The following is a 21,575-nucleotide window of genomic DNA, read 5'->3' as shown; positions in this document are numbered from 1 at the left end:
TACATTACAACACAGTAAATAACAGAAATTACTGTAAAATAAATGACAATATCTTTCAACTGGTAGCACAGAACACCGTAAAACTGCACCGAGAAAGGTTTTAATTTTCACACACTGCCTGACTGGACACCACAGTACATTAACATTGTGCTGAGAGAAAGAGAGGGGTTAATACCCACCCTGACTGTTACTAACTTCTAGTCTAAAAGAATTATTGTAGCGCTGCGTTACTCAAAGCCTGCACTCTGCTTCAATCTGTCAGCATCGCTAGTTGGTCAATTTCTCTCAGTACGTTCTGTGTAGTAGTGTGCAGTTTTCTCAGTAGGTGTGAGCCTGGCCAGTACCTGGATGGGAGACCTCCTGGGAAAAACTCAGGTTGCTGCTGGAAGAGGTGTTAGTGGGGCCAGCAGGGGGCACTCACCCTGTGGTCTGTGTGGGTCCTAATGCCCCAGTATAGTGACGGGGGACACTGGACTGTAAACAGGCGCCGTCCTTCGGATGAGACGTCAAACCGAGGTCCTGACTCTCTGTGGTCATTAAAAATCCCAAGGCGTTTCTCGAAAAGAGTAGGGGTGTAACCCCGGCGTCCTGTCCAAATTTCCCATTGGCCCTTACCAATCATGGCCTCCTAATAACCCCCCTCTCTGAACTGGCTTCATCACTCTGCTCTCCTCCCCACTGAGAGCTGGTGTGTGGGGAGCGTTCTGGCGCACTATGGCTGCCGTCGCATCATCCAGGTGGGGCTGCACATTGGTGGCGGTAGTGGGATTCCCCATGACCTGTAAAGCGCTTTGAGTGGAGTGTCCAGAAAAGCGCTATATAAGTGTAAGCAACCTATTTGTTATTTTAGCCTTTTAGTGAACATGGTATTATACAAGTAATAGGTTTATTCCATGCTGAAAAAAAGAAGAAAGAGAACACAACGTTTCGGCCGTGGAGCCTTCTTCAGGCGTGAGAGAGACAGGGCAGTAGGCAAAGGTACAGTAGCAGGAGAACAAAGGCTGGGAGGGAGGAGGAGTGAGAGGCGGGAGCAGGGGACAGAAAGAGAGGCCAAACAAGAGGTTTAAAGTCAGAATGGGTGCAGAGAGGTGTGAAATGAAACTTCCAATGAATGGAGAAAATTTAAAAGAACAGTAGTTGTTAAGGGAAGGGAGAATGTTTGATCCTAGCTGCAGAATCATTTTAGTTTCGGTGGTCTTTCTGATGTATGAGTTCGGAAAACCGTCTTTGAGAACACAGACGGAGAGATTAGAGTGGTCGTGGCCGTCAGAGGTGAAATGAGAAACAATGGGCTTGGAGAGATCTTTAATCTTCACAGCCCTGACGTGTTCTCTGAAGCGGTCTCCGAGTCTCCTTCCTGTTTCTGGTATTATACAGTATATGTTAAAGGTATTATGGTATTATACAGGATATGTTACAGGTCTCAGGCAGAGACACGTGTAGTGATTATTGTTATTGTTAGACGAAATATGAGTGGAATTAGTTGGTCTTCCACATTTACTCCCGAAGGAAATATCATTTCTTAACATTGTTTTACATAGGTTTCCTTGGAATACAATATGTGTCTTCATTTTTTTCAGCTCGACAATATATATATATAAAAGCTTCCACAATCAAAACGTAACGTTTAAAGCGTCTCACGACACTTCATTGATTCCTCCCGTACACGGGGAAAAAAAAAACAAGTAATTAAACATTTTTGCACCGGTATAAGATGCGTTTAAATTTTCTCTTTTAAGTACCCGCAATCGTATTTTTTTACGTTTCAAAGCATCTTCTTTGATTAATCGAACTGTTCGCATCCACCAGGGAGGCATTTACAGCAATACAAACGTGGTTTTCTGGACTAAGTTGCAGACTTCTATTAAAAAAGAGACCAATATTAGGATTTGTTTTGATGAAAAAGATGCTAAGTTTCAGCCCCCATCGAAAACAATATTAAAATTTCGGTTGTAATAAACTTAATGATTATTATGGCACGCTATTATATACATAAAATGAAGTGTTCCGGGAAGAACCCTTTGTCTGAGCATTTGAAACTGGATGTACGGGGGGTATTTGCGGACTATTTCGAAGTGCAAAAATTTGAAAGCGGTGCGGACATTATTTTTATTGAATTTGTTTCATCTTTTTTCATAACTTGAATCTATGTAGTAATATGTCCCCCTGGCAATCTTTTTGACGTGAATTGTTATATGTGCTCTTGTTTGTATTGTAATTTTTGTACTTTGTTAAGCATAAATAAGTTTTTCTTTAAAAAAAAGGCAAAACAAACGCGGAAAGGTGTGCGGTGCATAGCAACAGTCACTAAGGAAGCGGGGTCAGACCCGGAACCAATATGGAGGAGCTGTTCCTGTTGGGTTGTTGTTGCGGATTGCCTTTGAAAGATGGAGAATCGCCTGCCGATCCTGGAAAGCGAGCTCCACTCTTTCATGCAGGTGCTGCTCCGATCGATCGTGTACGAAGTGGAAGACGCTTTCGGCAACAGGACGCCTGACTCGGAGGACGAGTTTCAACGCAAACTCCGCGGCGTCTCCCAGCTCCTGGTGAGACGGGCCGTGTTTAAGATCACCCAGTGTGTGGAGGAGACTTTCGGGAGTGAGATGGCGCAGCTGAAGGAGGAAAACGAGAGGCTGAAGGTGAGATTGCAGTTCTGGGAGAAGGAGTCGGGAGATCAGGGACAGACAGATCGCGTTGGACACACGCTTCCCTGTGAAGCCACTGCAGAAGTAAAGGAAGAAACGGACACGGAACCGGAGCTGTCAGGTCAGTGGGGTGACTTGTATGAAGTCAGAGTGTGTGTTTAAAACCAGTATCGTTAACGTCCTCACTGGTGAGAATCCAGTGGAGAGATGCGGAGTGAAGTGGGAGAGACCCGTGTGATGCATCAACGGCACTCTTAACTGGAAACTGAAGTGTTGTTATGGAGCTAAAAGTACATTAACGGGACAAAACACGTCGTTCAGACTCCGTAATCGTAAGACATATTAGAGTTGACTATCGTAGCGTTGAACGGACGTTCATACAGACACTACCTGACTGGTCATAGTATGTATATATGGATATGGTTGTAATACTATATTGATTCCTCTCTCATTGCAGTGTTAATGTAATAAACAGTGTTCTGTCAGTGCAGTTTTAATGTACTACAGTGAACTGTAATGTAGTGTACAGTGACTAAGTGTGTCTGTGTTTTATATCTCTCTCTTTTCATGTACTGGAATGTCCAGTCAGTGTGTAGGTCTGTATTCAACTGCCTCTGTCTAATTACAGTGTAAATGTACTGTGTTTGTCTAGTCAGTAATTGTCTGTATTAACCCCTTTCTCTCTCTCTCAGTGCAGTGTTAATGTACTGGAGTGTCCAGTCAGTGTGTCTGTATGAACCCCCCTCTCTCTCTCTCAGTACAGTGTTAATGTACTGGAGTGTCCAGTCAGTGTGTCTGTATGAAACCCTCTCTCTCTCAGTGCAGTGTTCATGTACTGGAGTGTCCAGTCAGTGTGTCTGTATTAACCCCTCTCTCTCAGTGCAGTGTTAATGTACTGGAGTGTCCAGTCAGTGTGTCTGTATGAACCCCTCTCTTTCTCAGTGCAGTGTTAATGTACTGGAGTGTCCAGTCAGTGTGTCTGTATGAACCCCTCTCTCTCTCAGTGCAGTGTTAATGTACTGGAGTGTCCAGTCAGTGTGTCTGTATGAACCCCTCTCTTTCTCAGTGCAGTGTTAATGTACTGGAGTGTCCAGTCAGTATGTCTGTATGAACCCCTCTCTCTCTCAGTGCAGTGTTCATGTACTGGAGTGTCCAGTCAGTGTGTTTGTATTAACCCCTTTCTCTCTCAGTGCAGTGTTAATGTACTGGAGTGTCCAGTCAGTGTGTCTGTATGAACCCCTCTCTTTCTCAGTGCAGTGTTAATGTACTGGAGTGTCCAGTCAGTGTGTCTGTATGAACCCCTCTCTCTCTCAGTGCAGTGTTAATGTACTGGAGTGTTCAGTCAGTGTGTCTGTATGAACCCCTCTCTCTCAGTGCAGTGTTAATGTACTGGAGTGTCCAGTCAGTCAGTGTGTCTGTATGAACCCCTCTCTCTCTCTTAGTGCAGTGTTAATGTACTGGAGTGTCCAGTCAGTGTGTCTGTATGAACCCCTCTCCCTCTCAGTGCAGTGTTAATGTACTGGAGTGTTCAGTCAGTGTGTCTGTATTAACCTGTCTCTGGAGGTTAAGGGAAGTCACTCTTTTCAGTTTACACTGTTCATTTCTGGAGACGTAGTCTTGTTTCTTTCTGGATCAGCAGGTTAATGTCAAGGACAAACTGTTCTGCCAGGTTGGTCTCTCTGATTTTGGCTGAGTGTGATGATTTTTTTTATAGTCGTCTCTTCACCCACATTTCACCCACTTTCTTTGTTTGAACTGAACTGGTGCGTTTCATTTTGGCTGGTGAAAATTCAGTTTCAAATTGCATCCACATTGTAATTTCACTCTAATGTATTGAAGAATATTTTTACCCTATTCTTTAAGCGAAGTAATTTTAGTGGATATTCCTTTTTAAACCATGATTAAACGACATGTTAAAGGTCTTGTTCTCTTGTCCTGTGTTTGCAGGGTCAGAGATCAGCGCTCTCCCTGACGCTGGGGACAGGGCTCCTCTTGAACAGCAGCCCAGCGAGGAGGAGGAGGAGGAGGGGGGCTCCCGTCTGATGCAGGAGACAGAGCTCACCGCCGCACACGGGAAAGAGACGCTCAGTGAGCAGCAGCACGCAGAGAGCAGACAGAGGGTGGAGGATCTGGACTCTGTGTCCGTGATGAAGACCGAGCCTGAGGCAGAGACACCTGGGTTCCTACTATCTGATGATTTTACAGTGACGATGAACCATCTGGACACCAAGAATATTGCAGCACATTGTATTGAACTGGGCCGTGTCTCTGTACAAGAGCCCAAAGAAGAACTGGGTGAGTTTAATCTTACAGAGCAGGGCATGGAGCCCAAATTGACTGACCCTGCAGATAAACTAATCCATGCATACATAAACTAAAGTCATCCCTGAACTGAAATATCTTAGCTCTCTTCTTTTGTGTGCATGGCATGTAAAGTCTTGTGCTTGAGCCTTTGCATGGCTTCTAATCTGGTAGATGTTTTATTGATCTTGATTATCGTCACAATTCTTCCTTTGGTCTTCATTGTTGATGATTATTCAGTTATTGCTACATGAAACGTTCTCTCGGAGAAGGTCTTGACCTTTACTCTCAGCCCATGTAAAAGGTCTTGTTCTCCTGTCCTGTGTCTTGCAGGGTCAGAGGTCAGCGCTCTCCCTGACGCTGGGGACAGGGCTCCTCTTGAACAGCAGCCCAGCGAGGAGGAGGAGGAGGAGGAGGAGGGGGGCTCCCGTCTGATGCAGGAGACAGAGCTCGCCGCCGCACACGGGAAAGAGACGCTCAGTGAGCAGCAGCACACAGAGAGCAGACAGAGGGTGGAGGATCTGGACTCTGTGCCCGTGTTGAAGACCGAGCCCGAGACAGAGACACCTGGGCTCTTAGCAGAGGACCTGACAGAGAAGTTTAATAATCTAAACACCGAGAATGTTTCTGAAACTTGTAACGAAGCGGCCTCTGGATCTGTTAACTGGTACAAAGAGGGCAGGCTGAATGAGCTTCAGGTAACTCAAAATGATGCTTTTAATCCTTTAAAGCTGGAGAAGGAACCCCAGGCGATTCAGCACGCAGGGGGACACGAGGAAGAGAGCCCAGCTCGGGGTCGGGGCACAGCACAGGATCATCACAGGGAGCAACTGCACAGTGCGCGAGCACGGCACAACCAGGGGATCGGGACCCCCCGTTCGAGGTCCGGCTCGGATGGAGGGGACCAACGGTCACAACAGCAGGGGCGGGGGAGGCGTCTGTCTCCGTCCAGCCCCTCGAGATCCCGTCCGCGCCTCCACGCGGGAGAGAGGCCGTTCAGCTGCAGTCAGTGCGGTAGGAGTTTTGGCACGCCGAGCCTGTTGAAGAGGCACCGCCTCGTGCACTCGGGGGAGAGGCCCTTCGTCTGCAGCCAGTGCGGGAAGAGTTTTAAACACCGGAGCAACCTAAAAACCCACCAGAGCCTTCACACGGGGGAGCGACCTTTCGTCTGCAGCCAGTGCGGGAAGAGTTTCAGTCACTCGTGCCACCTGAGAAGCCACCAGCTCGTGCACACGGGCGAGAGGCCGTTCCGCTGCAGCGGGTGCGGGAAGAGTTTCAACAGGATCGGGCGCCTCAGAGTCCACCGGCTCATTCACACGGGGGAAAAGCCGTTCCGCTGCAGTCAGTGCGGGAAGGGTTTGAGCACGCCGGACAACCTGAAGAGGCACCAGCTCACCCACACGCCGGGGCGCTACACCTGCTCCCGGTGCGGGAAGAGTTTGAGCACGCCGGACAACCTGAAGAGGCACCAGCTCACCCACACGCCGGGGCCCTACACCTGCTGCCGGTGCGGGAAGAGTTTCGGGCGGTCCAGTGAACTGAAAACACACCAGCTCGTCCACACAGGGGAGAAACCGTTCAGTCGTAGTCGGCGCGGGGAGGGTTTCGAACGCGCGCGCGCCCCGGAGACGCGCCGGCGCGTTCACGCCGGGGAGGGGTACAGCTGCGGTCAGTGCCGGAAGACGTTCAGCCGCCCGAGCGGCTTAAAGGCGCACCAGCGCACCCACGCGGGCGAGAGGCCGTTCAGCTGCAGCCAGTGCGGGAGGAGGTTCAGTCACTCGGGCAACTTGAAGACCCACCAGCGCACCCACACGGGAGAGAGGCCCTTCGTCTGCGCGCAGTGCGGGAAGGGTTTTGTGAAATCGAGCAGCTTGAAGACCCACGAGCGCGTCCACACGGGAGAGAGGCCCTTCGGCTGCGCCCAGTGCGGGAAGAGCTTCAGCGAGATGAGCAAGCTGAAAAAGCATCGGGGCGTCCACACCCGAGACCATCCACAGCCGCCGTGTGAGACCGGGGGTCTCTGTGGCTCAGGATCTGGTCCAGGGTTTGCTGGTTCAAATCCCGCAGCCGGCAGAGGAATCCATCGCCCCAGCCGCTCCCAGGTGGCGCCGTATACAATGGCCGACCCTGCGCTCTGACCCCCCCCTCCAGCTTCTCTCCCTCCCCCTGTCTGTGTGTCTCCTGGAGAGCCAGCAGGGGTCTGCGACAAGATATGGACAAGATATGGCCAGCAGCCATATCACCCTGCAACTCACAACTGGCAACCCACTGAAGCTAAGCAGGTGTGAGCCTGGTCAGTACCTGGAGGGGAGACCTCCTGGGAAAAACTAAGGTTGCTGCTGGAAGAGATGTTAGTGGGGCCAGCAGGGGGCGCTCTCACCCTGCGGTCTGTGTGGGTCCTAATGCCCCAGTATGGTGACGGGGGACACTGTACTGTAAACAGGCGCCGTCCTTCGGATGAGACGTCAAACCGAGGTCCTGACTCTCTGTGGTCATTAAAAATCCCAGGGCGTCTCTCGAAAAGAGTAGGGGTGTAACCCCAGCGTCCTGGCCAAATTTCCCATTGGCCCTTACCCATCATGGCCTCCTAATAACCCCCCTCTCTGAACTGGCTCCATCCCTCTGCTCTCCTCCCCACTGAGAGCTGGTGTGTGGGGAGCGTTCTGGCGCACTATGGCTGCCGTCGCATCATCCAGGTGGGGGCTGCACACTGGTGGTGGTAGTGGGATTCCCCATGACCTGTACAGCGCTTTGAGTGCAGTGTCCAGAAAAGCGCTATATAAGTGTAAGCAATTCTTCTTCTTATTATTATTATTATTATTAAGACCAATTCCTCAGGCAAGAAACTGTATAGGGCCGACAAAGCAGCGTGATCATTACGACATCAAGAGAGGATTTCTTCAGCTGTAATTGGTGGGGAAATGATCCAGTTTTAAAAACGCCTTCAAAAGTCCCTGTTCCATCCGCGCAGGAGAGAAACCACTCCCTTTCAATGCGGGGGGCTCTTCCTGCCATTGAATTTAGGAACGTTTCGATACCCTTTTTGTACAATGCCCGTAGAAAGTCTACACGCCCTTGCCCAAAAGTCCCACACATTTTGGTGCTCTTTAAAAAAACTGCAAGAGGTTTTTATTCTGTTTCCCTGGCGTAGCTCGCCTGTCTCTCACTGTTCCTCTGCATAGGCCTTTTCCGACCTACGCGGGTCAGCTGGTTCTCCTTGGCGGCCATCTTGCTGAGGTCTATACCGAGCATATTCAGTGTTGCGTCAGAAATGACCCTTCCACCCCCCGGTCCTCTCACACAGCTTGAAGTGAAGACGCCTTCAATCAGAACGTGTTTGGCCTTGCGCGTCGCAATATATATATGAAACGGAATCGGCTGAAAGCCATTGCGAAAGGAAACCTTTAAAGATGAGGGTCTGGGCAAGTGTCCAGTCCCGGTACTTTTTGGTACCTTTTGCGTCTCTTATCGCCATCATTCTGTTTCGGTTTGCCCATTCCTCTCTTTAGGGAAATACTTGACTGGCGCTTGAGTAGGTTCGATGAGAAATACTCTGGTAAGTTGATGCTGCCACATCCCAGTGGAAGATGGTGTCCTTCGGGCGATGTGCTGCGCTGACTTTGTGCCACACGGCATACTCTGCATTTCGGGAAACGAAAGCTCTTTCTAGTTCCGTCAGAGCGCAGATCTTTTTGCCCAGGGACAAGTAATCGGCTGATTCCGGGCCGGAAAGAGAAGAAACGACGTTTCGGCCAGGTGGGCCTTCTTCGGGGGCGAAAAGAAAAAAAAACAGATGTTGCCAGCAGCCGGATCGCTCCGCGACTCGCAGATGGCTCTCTCTTTCAGCAGTCACGTGTGTAATCGAGTAATTTGTCACGTTTTTCATTCGTCCGCAGACAGATCACCCTGCCACTCCCAGCTGGCAGCCCCCTCCCCCACTGGAGCCCAGCAGGTGGGAGCCTGGTCAGTACCTGGAGGGGAGACTCCTGGGAAAAACTAAGGCTGCTGCTGGGAGAGGTGTTAGTGGGGCCAGCAGGGGGCGCTCTCACCCTGCGGTCTGTGTGGGTCCTGATGCCCCAGTATAGTGACGGGGGACACTGGACTGTAAACAGGCGCCGTCCTTCGGATGAGACGTCAAACCGAGGTCCTGACTCTCTGTGCTCATTAACAATCCCGGGGCGTCTCTCGAAAAGAGTAGGGGTGTAACCCCGGCGTCCTGGCCTAATTTCCCATTGGCCCTTACCCATCATGGCCTCCTAATAACCCCCCTCTCTGAACTGGCTTCATCCCTCTGCTCTCCTCCCCACTGAGAGCTGGTGTGTGGGGAGAGGACTGGAGCATCATCCAGGTGGGGGCTGCACACTGGTGGCGGTAGTGGGATTCCCCCTGACCTGTACAGCGCTTTGAGTGGCGTGTCCAGAAAAGCGCTCTAGAAGTGTAAGCAATTATTAAATTATTATTGTTATGTTTGCAGTGTCACATTAATGCTCTGTTGCTTGGTTTTCTTCAGTATCGGCTTGTTTCTTGCCCGCCTGCCATACAGGCCAGATCCATGGAGTGCTAGAAATATTGTTATCGTTGACCACACTTGGCCAGACAACATGTAGCTCTTTCAAGGTGGTTATTAATGTCTTGGTAGCCTTGTCCTGGTCTCTGACCCATCTTTTCTTTGCTCAGTCAACCATTTGTGAGGGACAACCTGATCTGGGCAAGGTCTTATTAGTGCTATACACTTTACATTTCCTAATGATAGTCTTGATTGTGTTCCAAGTGAGCTTTAATAATAATAATAATAATAATAATAAACTTTATTTTATATAGCGCCTTTAATGTGAATTGGCTTCATCCCTCTGCTCTTCTCCCCACTGAGAGCTGGTGTGTGGGGGGCGTTCTGGCGCACTATGGCTGCCGTCGCATCATCCAGGTGGGGCTGCACATTGGTGGCGGTAGTGGGATTCCCCCTGACCTGTACAGCGCTTTGAGTGGAGTGTCCAGAAAAGCACTCTATAAGTGTAAGCAAGTATTAGTATTATTATTATTATTATTATTATTATTATTATTTAAAGGTGGCTTCTCAAATCGCTTTACAGGATGACAATAATAATAAATAAGGAGAATACACCCGATAAAACACAATGACAATACACAGAGGAGAGCGTGGATGGTGGTACTAAGAGAAGCAGAGGGGTGAAGAACAGAACCAGTTCAGTAAAGGCTCTTCTGAAGAAGAGGGTTTGGAGTCTGGATTGGCAGGAGTTTAGAGAAGGTGCCTCTCTGATATCCTTGGGCGGAGAGTTCCAGAGCTTGGGGGGGCACAACAGGAGAAGGCCCTGTCACCCCTAGAGTGTAGATGGGCTTGGGGGGGACAGTACGGAGGGCAGAATGAAGAGCGGAGGTTGCGAGGTGGGGAGTAGGGCAATGATAGCTCAGACAGGTACTGAGGCGCCCAGCCACGCAGAGCCCTATAGGTGAGCAGGAGGATTTTAAAAGTCCACAGGGAATTTGACCGGAAGCCAGTGCAGGGACTCCAGGATAGGAGTAATGTGATCACTTGCACTAGACCTGGTCAGGAGTCTGGCTGCTGAATTTTGGAAATACGGCAGTTTGTTCAGAGAAGATTAAGATACCCCCAGCGAGTAGAGCATTACAGTAGTCAATTCAAGAGAACACAGATGTGCTGATCAGCTTTTCAGCCACAGTTAGTGACAGCATAGGGCGTAGTCGAGCGATATTTCTGAGCTGAAAAACTAATTATATGAATAATAAACAGGTAACGGTTTAATACACGCTGAAAGGAAACGACACACGACGTTTAGGCCGCGATGTGTGTGTGTGAGTGAGAGAGAGAGAGAGCGAGAGAGTCACCTTCCCTAAATTCAGAAATCGAGTCCCAGAGTTCCACACCTCCCAGAATCACAACAGGTCCCGATCCTACTGGGAGAGGGAGGAGGGAACTCAGTTGAACTGGCAGCCCATTATGTGATCTCCTGTCCCAGCCTGAGGAACAGACAGTGAGCCTGTCTCTCAATAATAATAATCCAGTGTGTGATCTCCTGTCCCAGCCCGAGGAACAGACAGTAAGCCTGTCTCTCAATAATAACAATACAGTGTGTGATCTCCTGTCCCAGCCTGAGGAACAGACAGTGAGCCTATCTCTCAATAAAACAATACAGTGTGTGATCTACTGTCCCAGCCTGGGGAACAGACAGATTATTATTATTGAGAGGCAGGCTCGCTTTCTCCTCCTTCAATTTGTACTCCTCCTCTCTTTCCCTCCCTCACCTCCTTGAATTTGTACTCCTCTCTCCATCTCCGTCCAACTCCCTCTCTCACCTCTCTCCCTCCATCTCTATCTCTCTCTTCTCCCTCTGTCTCTCACCTCTCTCTCGCTCATCAGTCCCTGATGTCCTTCCCCCGCCACTCTCTGTGTAAAGCACTGTCGTATGGCCCTGACACCCCACCCCACCACTCTCTGTGTAAAGCAGTGTCGTCAAGCCCTGACACCCCACCCCTGTCACTCTCTGCGTAAAGCACTGTTGGCAGGCTCTGACATCCAACCCCCACCACTCTCTGCGTAAAGCACAGTATTATGGGCCTAACACCCACCACTCTCTGCGTAAAGCAGTGTCGTCAGGCTCTGACATCCCACCCCCTCAATTCCTGCGTTAAGCACTGTTGGCAGGCTCTGATATTCTACCCCCGCCACTCTCTGCGAAAAGCACTGTCGTATGACCCTGACATGCCTCCTCCACAACTCTTTGCGTAAAGCACTGTCGTATAGCCCTGACACCCCACCCCCACCACTCTCTGCATAAAGCAGAGCCGTCAGCCCTGACATCCCACCCCCCCACTCTCTGCGTAAAACACTGTTGTATGGCCCTGACACACCACCCCCGCCACTCTCTGCGTAAGGCAGTGTCGTATGGCCTTGACACACCACCCCCGCCACTCTCTGCGTAAAGCTGAGACTTATGGCCCTGACACCCGCCCCCGCCACTCTCTGTGTAAAGCAGTGTCATATGGCCCTGACACCCCACCCCCACCACTCTCTGCGTAAAGCACTGTCGTCAGGCCCTGACACCCCACCCCAGCCACTCACTGCGTAAAGCAGAGTCTTATGGCCCTGAGACCCACCCCCGCCACTCTCTGCGTAAAGCACTGTCGTCAGGCCCCGACACCCCACCCCAGCCACTCACTGCGTAAAGCAGAGTCTTATGGCTCTGAGACCCTACCCCCACCACTCTCTGCGTAAAGCAGTGTCGAAAGGCCCTGACATCCCTCCCCCGCCACTCTCTGCGTAAAGCAGTCTTATGGCCCTGACACCCACCCCCGCCACTCTCTGCATAAGGCAGTGTCGTATGGCCCTTACACCCCACCCCCACCACTCTCTGCGTAAAGCAGAGTCTTATGGCCCTGACACCCTACCCCCACCACTCTCTGCGTAAAGCAGTGTCGAAAGGCCCTGACACCGAACCCCCACCACTCTCTTCGCAAAGCAGAGTCTTATGGCCCTGACATGCCACCCCCACCACTCTCTGCGTAAATCACTGTCGTAAGGCCCTGACACCCCACACTCACCACTCTCTACGTAAAGCAGTGTCGTATGGCGATGACACTCCACCCCCACCACTCTCTGCTTAAAGCACAGTCAGCCCTGAAATCCCACCCCGCCACTCTTTGCGTAAAGCACTGTCGTATTGCCCTGACACCCCACCCCCGCCACTCTCTGCGTAAAGCACTGTCGTAAGGCCCTGACACCCCACCCTCACCACTCTCTACGTAAAGCAGTGTCGTATGGCGATGACACTCCACCCCCACCACTCTCTGCGTAAAGCACAGTATTATGGTCCTGACACTCACCCCCGCCACTCTCTCCGTAAAGCAATGCCGTATGGCCCTGACACCCCACCCCACCACTCTGTGTAAAACAATGTCGTCAGGCCCTGACACCCAACCCCTGCCACTCTCTGCGTAAAGCAGAGTCTTAAGGCCCTGACACCCATCCCTGCCACTCTCTGCGTAAAACAGTGTCGTCAGCCCCTGACACCCCACCCCCGCCACTCTCTGCGTAAAACATTGTCGTCAGCCCCTGACACCCCACCCCCGCCACTCTCTGCGTAAAGCAGTGCCTTATGGTCCTAACACCCACCCCCGCCACTCTCTGCGTAAAGCAGTGTCGTCAGGCCCTGACACCCCAACCCGGCCACTCTCTGCGTAAAGCAGTGACGTATGGCCCTGACACCCCACCCCCACCACTTTCTGCGTAAAACAGAGTCGTATAGCCCTGACACCCCACCCCAACCACTCTCTGCGTAAAGCAAAGTATTATGGTCCTGACACCCACCCCCGCCACTCTCTGCGTAAAGCAGTGTCGTCAGGCCCTGACACCCCAACCCGGCCACTCTCTGCGTAAAGCAGTGTCGTATGGCCCTGACACCCCACCCCCGCCACTCTCTGCGTAAAGCAGTGCCTTATGGTCCTAACACCCACCCCCGCCACTCTCTGCGTAAAGCAGTGTCGTATGGCCCTGACACCCCACCCCCACCACTCTCTGCGTAAAGCAGAGTCTTAAGGCCCTGACACCCATCCCTGCCACTCTCTGCGTAAAGCAGTGTCGTCAGGCCCTGACACCCCAACCCGGCCACTCTCTGCGTAAAGCAGTGTCGTCAGGCCCTGACACCCCACCTCCACCACTCTCTGCGTAAAACAGAGTCGTATAGCCCTGACACCCCACCCCAACCACTCTCTGCGTAAAGCAAAGTATTATGGTCCTGACACCCACCCCCGCCACTCTCTGCGTAAAGCAGTGTCGTCAGGCCCTGACACCCCAACCCGGCCACTCTCTGCGTAAAGCAGTGTCGTATGGACGTGACACCCCACCCCCACCACTCTCTGCGTAAAACAGAGTCGTATAGCCCTGACACCCCACCCCCACCACTCTCTGCATAAAGCAAAGTATTATGGTCCTGACACCCACCACCGCCACTCTCTGCGTAAAGCACAGTATTATGGTCCTGACACCCACCCCCGCCACTCTCTGCGTAAAACAGTGTCGTATGGTCCTGACACAAACCCCCGCAACTCTGCATAAAACAATGTCATCAGGTCCTGACACCCCACCCCCGCCACTCGTTGCGTAAAGCAGTGTCGTATAACCCTGTCACCCCACCCCCGCCACTCTCTGCGTAAAGCAGTGTCGTCAGGCCCTGACACCCCAACCCGGCCACTCTCTGCGTAAAGCAGTGTCGTATGGCCCTGACACACCACCCCCACCACTCTCTGCGTAAAACAGAGTCGTATAGCCCTGACACCCCACCCCCACCACTCTCTGCGTAAAGCAAAGTATTATGGTCCTGACACCCACCCCCGCCACTCTCTGCGTAAAGCAGTGTCGTCAGGCCCTGACACCCCAACCCGGCCACTCTCTGCGTAAAGCAGTGTCGTATGGCCCTGACACCCCACCCCCACCACTCTCTGCGTAAAGCACTGTCGTATGGTCCTGACACCCACCCCCGCCACTCTCTGCGTAAAGCAGAGTCTTATGGCCCTAACACCCACCCCCGCCACTCTCTGCATAAAGCAGTGTCGTATGGCCCTCATATCCCACCCCCACCAATCTCTGCGTAAAACATTGTCGTCAGGCCCTGACACCCCACCCCTGCCACTCTCTGCGTAAAGCAGTGTCGTATGGCCCTGACACCCCACCCCAACCACTCTCTGCGTAAAGCACTGTTGTATGGTCCTGACACCCACCCCCGCCACTCTCTGCGTAAAACAGTGTCGTCAGGCCCTGACACCCCACCCCTGCCACTCTCTGCGTAAAACAGTGTCGTCAGGCCCTGACACCCCACCCCTGCCACTCTCTGCGTAAAGAACTGTCGTATGGCCCCGACACCCCACCCCCACCACTCTCTGCGTAAAGCAGAGTCTTAAGGCCCTGACACCCACCCCCGCCACTCTCTGCATAAAGCAGTGTCGTATGGCCCTCATATCCCACCCCCACCAATCTCTGCGTAAAACATTGTCGTCAGGCCCTGACACCCCACCCCTGCCACTCTCTGCGTAAACCAGTGTCGTATGGCCCTGACACCCCACCCCAACCACTCTCTGCGTAAAGCACTGTCGTATGGTCCTGACACCCACCCCTGCCACTCTCTGCGTAAAACAGAGTCGTCAGGCCCTGACACCCCACCCCCGCCACTCTCTGCTTAAAGCAGTGTCAAATAGCCCTGACATCCCACCCCTGCCACTCTCTGCGTAAAGCACTGTCGTATGGTCCTGACACCCACCCCCGCCACTCTCTGGGTAAAGCAGTGTCGTATAGCCCTGACATCCCACCCCCGCCAGTCTCTGCGTAAAGCACAGTATTATGGTCCTGACACCCACCCCCGCCACTCTCTGCGTAAAACAGTGTCGTCAGGCCTTGACACCCCACCCCCACCACTCTCTGCGTAAAGCAGTGTCGTCAGGCCCTGACACCCCACCCCCACCACTCTCTGCGTAAAGCACAGTATTATGGTCCTGACACCCACCCCCGCCACTCTCTGAGTAAAACAGTGTCGTCAGCCCCTGACACCCCACCCCCGCCACTCTCTGCGTAAAGCAGTGCCTTATGGTCCTAACACCCACCCCCGCCACTCTCTGCGTAAAGCAGTGTCGTCAGGCCCTGACACCCCAACCCGGCCACTCTCTGCGTAAAACAGTGTCGTATGGCCCTGACACCCCACCCCCACCACTCTCTGCGTAAAACAGAGTCGTATAGTCCTGACACCCCACCCCCACCACTCTCTGCGTAAAGCAAAGTATTATGGTCCTGACACCCACCTCCGCCACTCTCTGCGTAAAGCAGTGTCGTCAGGCCCTGACACCCCACCTCCACCACTCTCTGCGTAAAACAGAGTCGTATAGCCCTGACACCCCACCCCCGCCACTCTCTGCGTAAAACAGTGTCGTCAGGCCCTGACATCCCACCCCCGCCAGTCTCTGCGTAAAGCACTGTCGTATGGTACTGACACCCACCCCCGCCACTCTCTGCGTAAAGCACTGTCGTATGGCCCTGACAGACCACCCCCACCACTCTCTGCGTAAAGCAGAGTTTTAAGGCCCTGACACCCATCCCCGCCACTCTCTGCATAAAGCACTGTCGTATGGCCCTGACATCCCACCCCCGCCAGTCTCTGCGTAAAGCAGAGTCTTATGGCCCTAACACCCACCCCCGCCACTCTCTGCGTAAAGCAGTGTCGTATGGCCTTGACACCCCACCCCCGCCACTCTCTGCGTAAAGCAGTGTCGTCAGGCCCTGACACCCCAACCCGGCCACTCTCTGCGTAAAGCAGTGTCGTCAGGCCCTGACACCCCACCTCCACCACTCTCTGCGTAAAACAGAGTCGTATGGCCCTGACACCCCACCCCCACCACTCTCTGCGTAAAACAGAGTCGTATAGCCCTGACACCCCACCCCCACCACTCTCTGCGTAAAGCAGAGTCTTATGGCCCTAACACTCACCCCCGCCACTCTCTGCGTAAAGCAGTGTCGTCAGGCCCTGACACCCCACCTCCACCACTCTCTGCGTAAAACAGAGTCGTATAGCCCTGACACCCCACCCCCACCACTCTCTGCGTAAAGCACAGTATTATGGTACTGACACACACCCCCACCACTCTCTGCGTAAAGCAGTGTCGAAAGGCCCTGACATCCCTCCCCCGCCACTCTCTGCGTAAAGCAGTCTTATGGCCCTGACACCCACCCCCGCCACTCTCTGCATAAGGCAGTGTCGTATGGCCCTTACACCCCACCCCCACCACTCTCTGCGTAAAGCAGAGTCTTATGGCCCTGACACCCTACCCCCACCACTCTCTGCGTAAAGCAGTGTCGAAAGGCCCTGACACCGAACCCCCACCACTCTCTTCGCAAAGCAGAGTCTTATGGCCCTGACATGCCACCCCCACCACTCTCTGCGTAAATCACTGTCGTAAGGCCCTGACACCCCACACTCACCACTCTCTACGTAAAGCAGTGTCGTATGGCGATGACACTCCACCCCCACCACTCTCTGCTTAAAGCACAGTCAGCCCTGAAATCCCACCCCGCCACTCTTTGCGTAAAGCACTGTCGTATTGCCCTGACACCCCACCCCCGCCACTCTCTGCGTAAAGCACTGTCGTAAGGCCCTGACACCCCACCCTCACCACTCTCTACGTAAAGCAGTGTCGTATGGCGATGACACTCCACCCCCACCACTCTCTGCGTAAAGCACAGTATTATGGTCCTGACACTCACCCCCGCCACTCTCTCCGTAAAGCAATGCCGTATGGCCCTGACACCCCACCCCACCACTCTGTGTAAAACAATGTTGTCAGGCCCTGACACCCAACCCCTGCCACTCTCTGCGTAAAGCAGAGTCTTAAGGCCCTGACACCCATCCCTGCCACTCTCTGCGTAAAACAGTGTCGTCAGCCCCTGACACCCCACCCCCGCCACTCTCTGCGTAAAACATTGTCGTCAGCCCCTGACACCCCACCCCCGCCACTCTCTGCGTAAAGCAGTGCCTTATGGTCCTAACACCCACCCCCGCCACTCTCTGCGTAAAGCAGTGTCGTCAGGCCCTGACACCCCAACCCGGCCACTCTCTGCGTAAAGCAGTGACGTATGGCCCTGACACCCCACCCCCACCACTTTCTGCGTAAAACAGAGTCGTATAGCCCTGACACTCCACCCCAACCACTCTCTGCGTAAAGCAAAGTATTATGGTCCTGACACCCACCCCCGCCACTCTCTGCGTAAAGCAGTGTCGTCAGGCCCTGACACCCCAACCCGGCCACTCTCTGCGTAAAGCAGTGTCGTATGGCCCTGACACCCCACCCCCGCCACTCTCTGCGTAAAGCAGTGCCTTATGGTCCTAACACCCACCCCCGCCACTCTCTGCGTAAAGCAGTGTCGTATGGCCCTGACACCCCACCCCCACCACTCTCTGCGTAAAGCAGAGTCTTAAGGCCCTGACACCCACCCCCGCCACTCTCTGCGTAAAGCAGTGTCGTCAGACCCTGACACCCCAACCCGGCCACTCTCTGCGTAAAGCAGTGTCATATGGCCCTGACACCCCACCCCCACCACTCTCTGCGTAAAACAGAGTCGTATAGCCCTGACACACCACCCCCACCACTCTCTGCGTAACGCAAAGTATTATGGTCCTGACACCCACCCCCGCCACTCTCTGCGTAAAACAGAGTCGTATAGCCCTGACACCCCACCCCCACCACTCTCTGCGTAAAGCACAGTATTATGGTCCTGACACCCACCCCCGCCACTCTCTGAGTAAAACAGTGTCGTCAGGCCCTGACACCCCACCTCCACCACTCTCTGCGTAAAACAGAGTCTTATAGCCCTGACACCCCACCCCCGCCACTCTCTGCGTAAAGCAGTGCCTTATGGTCCTAACACCCACCCCCGCCACTCTCTGCGTAAAGCAGTGTCGTCAGGCCCTGACACCCCAACCCGGCCACTCTCTGCGTAAAGCAGTGTCGTATGGCCCTGACACCCCACCCCCACCACTCTCTGCGTAAAACAGAGTCGTATAGCCCTGACACCCCACCCCCACCACTCTCTGCGTAAAGCAAAGTATTATGGTCCTGACACCCACCCCCGCCACTCTCTGCGTAAAGCAGTGTCTTCAGGCCCTGACACCCCAACCCGGCCACTCTATGCGTAAAGCAGTGTCATATGGCCCTGACACCCCACCCCCACCACTCTCTGCGTAAAACAGAGTCGTATAGCCCTGACACACCACCCCCACCACTCTCTGCGTAAAGCAAAGTATTATGGTCCTGACACCCACCCCCGCCACTCTCTGCGTAAAGCAGTGTCGTCAGGCCCTGACACCCCACCTCCACCACTCTCTGCATAAAACAGAGTCGTATAGCCCTGACACCCCACCCCCGCCACTCTCTGCGTAAAGCAGTGTCGTCAGGCCCTGACACCCCACCTCCACCACTCTCTGCGTAAAACAGAGTCGTATAGCCCTGACACCCCACCCCCGCCACTCTCTGCGTAAAACAGTGACGTCAGGCCCTGACACTCCACCCTCACCACTCTCTGCGTAAAGCACATTATTATGGTCCATACACCCACCCCCGCCACTCTCTGCGTAAAACATTGTCGTCAGGCCGTGACACCCCACCCCCGCCACTCTCTGGGTAAAGCAGTGTCGTATAGCCCTGACATCCCACCCCCGCCAGTCTCTGCGTGAAGCACAGTATTATGGTTCTGAAACCCCACCCCCGCCACTCTCTGCGTAAAGCAGTGTCTTATGGTCCTAACACCCACCCCCGCCACTCTCTGCTTAAAGCAGTGTCGTATGGCCTGGTATCCCACCCCCACCACTCTCTGCGTAAAACAGAGTCGTATAGCCCTGACACCCCACCCCCACCACTCTGTGCGTAAAGCACAGTATTATGGTCCTGAAACCCACCCCCACCACTCTCTGTGTAAAGCAGTGTTGTATAACTCTGTCACCAAACCCCCGCCAGTCTCTGCGTAAAGCACTGTCGTATGGTACTGACACCCACCCCCGCCACTCTCTGCGTAAAGCACTGTCGTATGGCCTTGACAGACCACCCCCACCACTCTCTGCGTAAAGCAGAGTCTTAAGGCCCTGACACCCATCCCCGCCACTCTCTGCATAAAGCACTGTCGTATAGCCCTGACACCCCACCCCCGCCACTCTCTGCGTAAAACAGTGACGTCAGGCCCTGACACTCCACCCTCACCACTCTCTGCGTAAAGCACATTATTATGGTCCATACACCCACCCCCGCCACTCTCTGCGTAAAACATTGTCGTCAGGCCGTGACACCCCACCCCCGCCACTCTCTGGGTAAAGCAGTGTCGTATAGCCCTGACATCCCACCCCCGCCAGTCTCTGCGTGAAGCACAGTATTATGGTTCTGAAACCCCACCCCCGCCACTCTCTGCGTAAAGCAGTGTCTTATGGTCCTAACACCCACCCCCGCCACTCTCTGCTTAAAGCAGTGTCGTATGGCCTGGTATCCCACCCCGACCAATCTCTGCGTAAAACAGAGTCGTATAGCCCTGACAGCCCACCCCCACCACTCTCTGTGTAAAGCAGTGTTGTATAACTCTGTCACCAAACCCCCGCCAGTCTCTGCGTAAAGCACTGTCGTATGGTACTGACACCCACCCCCGAAACTCTCTGCGTAAAGCACTGTCGTATGGCCTTGACAGACCACCCCCACCACTCTCTGCGTAAAGCAGAGTCTTAAGGCCCTGACACCCATCCCCGCCACTCTCTGCATAAAGCACTGTCGTATGGCCCTGACGTCCCACCCCCGCCAGTCTCTGCGTAAAGCAGAGTCTTATGGCCCTAACACCCACCCCCGCCACTCTCTGCGTAAAGCAGTGTCGTATGGCCTTGACACCCCACCCCCGCCACTCTCTGCGTAAAGCAGTGTCGTCAGGCCCTGACACCCCAACCCGGCCACTCTCTGCGTAACGCAGTGTCGTCAGGCCCTGACACCCCACCTCCACCACTCTCTGCGTAAAACAGAGTCGTATAGCCCTGACACCCCACCCCCGCCACTCTCTGCGTAAAACAGTGTCGTCAGGCCCTGACACCCACCCCCGCCACTCTCTGCGTAAAACAGTGATGTCAGGCCCTGACACTCCACCCCCACCACTCTCTGCGTTAAGCACATTATTATGGTCCATACACCCACCCCCGCCACTCTCTGCGTAAAACAGTGTCGTCAGTTCCTGACACCCCACCCCCACCACTCTCTGTGTAAAGCAGTGTCGTATAACCCTGTCACCCCACCCCCGCCACTCTCTGCATAAAGCACTGTCGTATGGCCCTGACATCCCACCCCCGCCAGTCTCTGCGTAAGGCACTGTCCTATGGTACTGACACCCACCCCCGCCACTCTCTGCGTAAAGCAGAGTCTTATGGCCCTGTCACCCAACCACTGCCACTCTCTGCATAAAGCACTGTCGTATGGCCCTGACAGACCACCCCCACCACTTTCTGCGTAAAGCAGAGTCTTGAGGCCCTGACACCCACCCCTGCCACTCTCTGCGTAAAGCAGTGTCTTATGGCCCTGACATCCAACCCCCTCAACTCTCTGCAGAAACCACTGTCGTAAGGCCCTGACACCCCACCCCCACCACTCTCTTCGTAAAGCAGTGTCGTATAACCCTGACACCCCACCATCACCACTCTCTGCGTAAAGCACAGTATTATGGTCTTGACACCCACCCCCACCACTCTCTACCTAAAACAGTGTCGTCAGCCCCTGACACCCCACCCCCGCCACTCTCTGCGTAAAGCAGTGCCTTATGGTCCTAACACCCACCCCCGCCACTCTCTGCGTAAAGCTGTGTCGTCAGGCCCTGACACCCCAACCCGGCCACTCTCTGCATAAAGCAGTGTCGTATGGCCCTGACACCCCACCCCCACCACTCTCTGCGTAAAACAGAGTCGTATAGCCCTGACACCCCACCCCCACCACTCTCTGCGTAAAGCAAAGTATTATGGTGCTGACACCCACCCCCGCCACTCTCTGCGTAAAGCAGTGTCGTCAGGCCCTGACACCCCAACCCGGCCACTCTCTGCGTAA

General features: G+C 53.7%; 2 protein-coding genes across 5 annotated transcripts in view; one reads left to right on the top strand and one right to left on the bottom strand.

The window, feature by feature from the left end:
- The window catches only part of LOC148662650 (uncharacterized), a 44,769-nt gene extending 35,354 nt beyond the window's left edge, over nt 1-9,415 (top strand). Inside the window, exons 1-3 of one of the 4 annotated variants that reach the window (XM_088632189.1) lie at nt 1,472-2,766; nt 4,593-4,940; nt 5,280-9,415. In XM_088632189.1, the coding sequence (XP_088488315.1) occupies nt 2,388-2,766; nt 4,593-4,940; nt 5,280-7,084 (2,532 nt within the window). In that variant the 5' untranslated portion in view covers nt 1,472-2,387 and the 3' untranslated portion in view covers nt 7,085-9,415. Of the gene's footprint in view, nt 2,767-4,592; nt 4,941-5,279 lie in introns of those variants that run through there. The other 3 variants (XM_088632193.1, XM_088632192.1, XM_088632196.1) reach the window with 3 other exon arrangements.
- The window catches only part of LOC148662626 (uncharacterized), a 783,119-nt gene that overhangs the window by 234,820 nt on the left and 526,724 nt on the right, over nt 1-21,575 (bottom strand). The window lies entirely within an intron of this gene.

Source organism: Lepisosteus platostomus, chromosome 5 (assembly GCF_059453375.1).
Source record: "Lepisosteus platostomus isolate fLepPlt1 chromosome 5, fLepPlt1.hap1, whole genome shotgun sequence".
NCBI classification, from domain to species: domain Eukaryota; kingdom Metazoa; phylum Chordata; class Actinopteri; order Semionotiformes; family Lepisosteidae; genus Lepisosteus; species Lepisosteus platostomus.
This window is presented reverse-complemented; position numbering and strand designations above follow the sequence as displayed.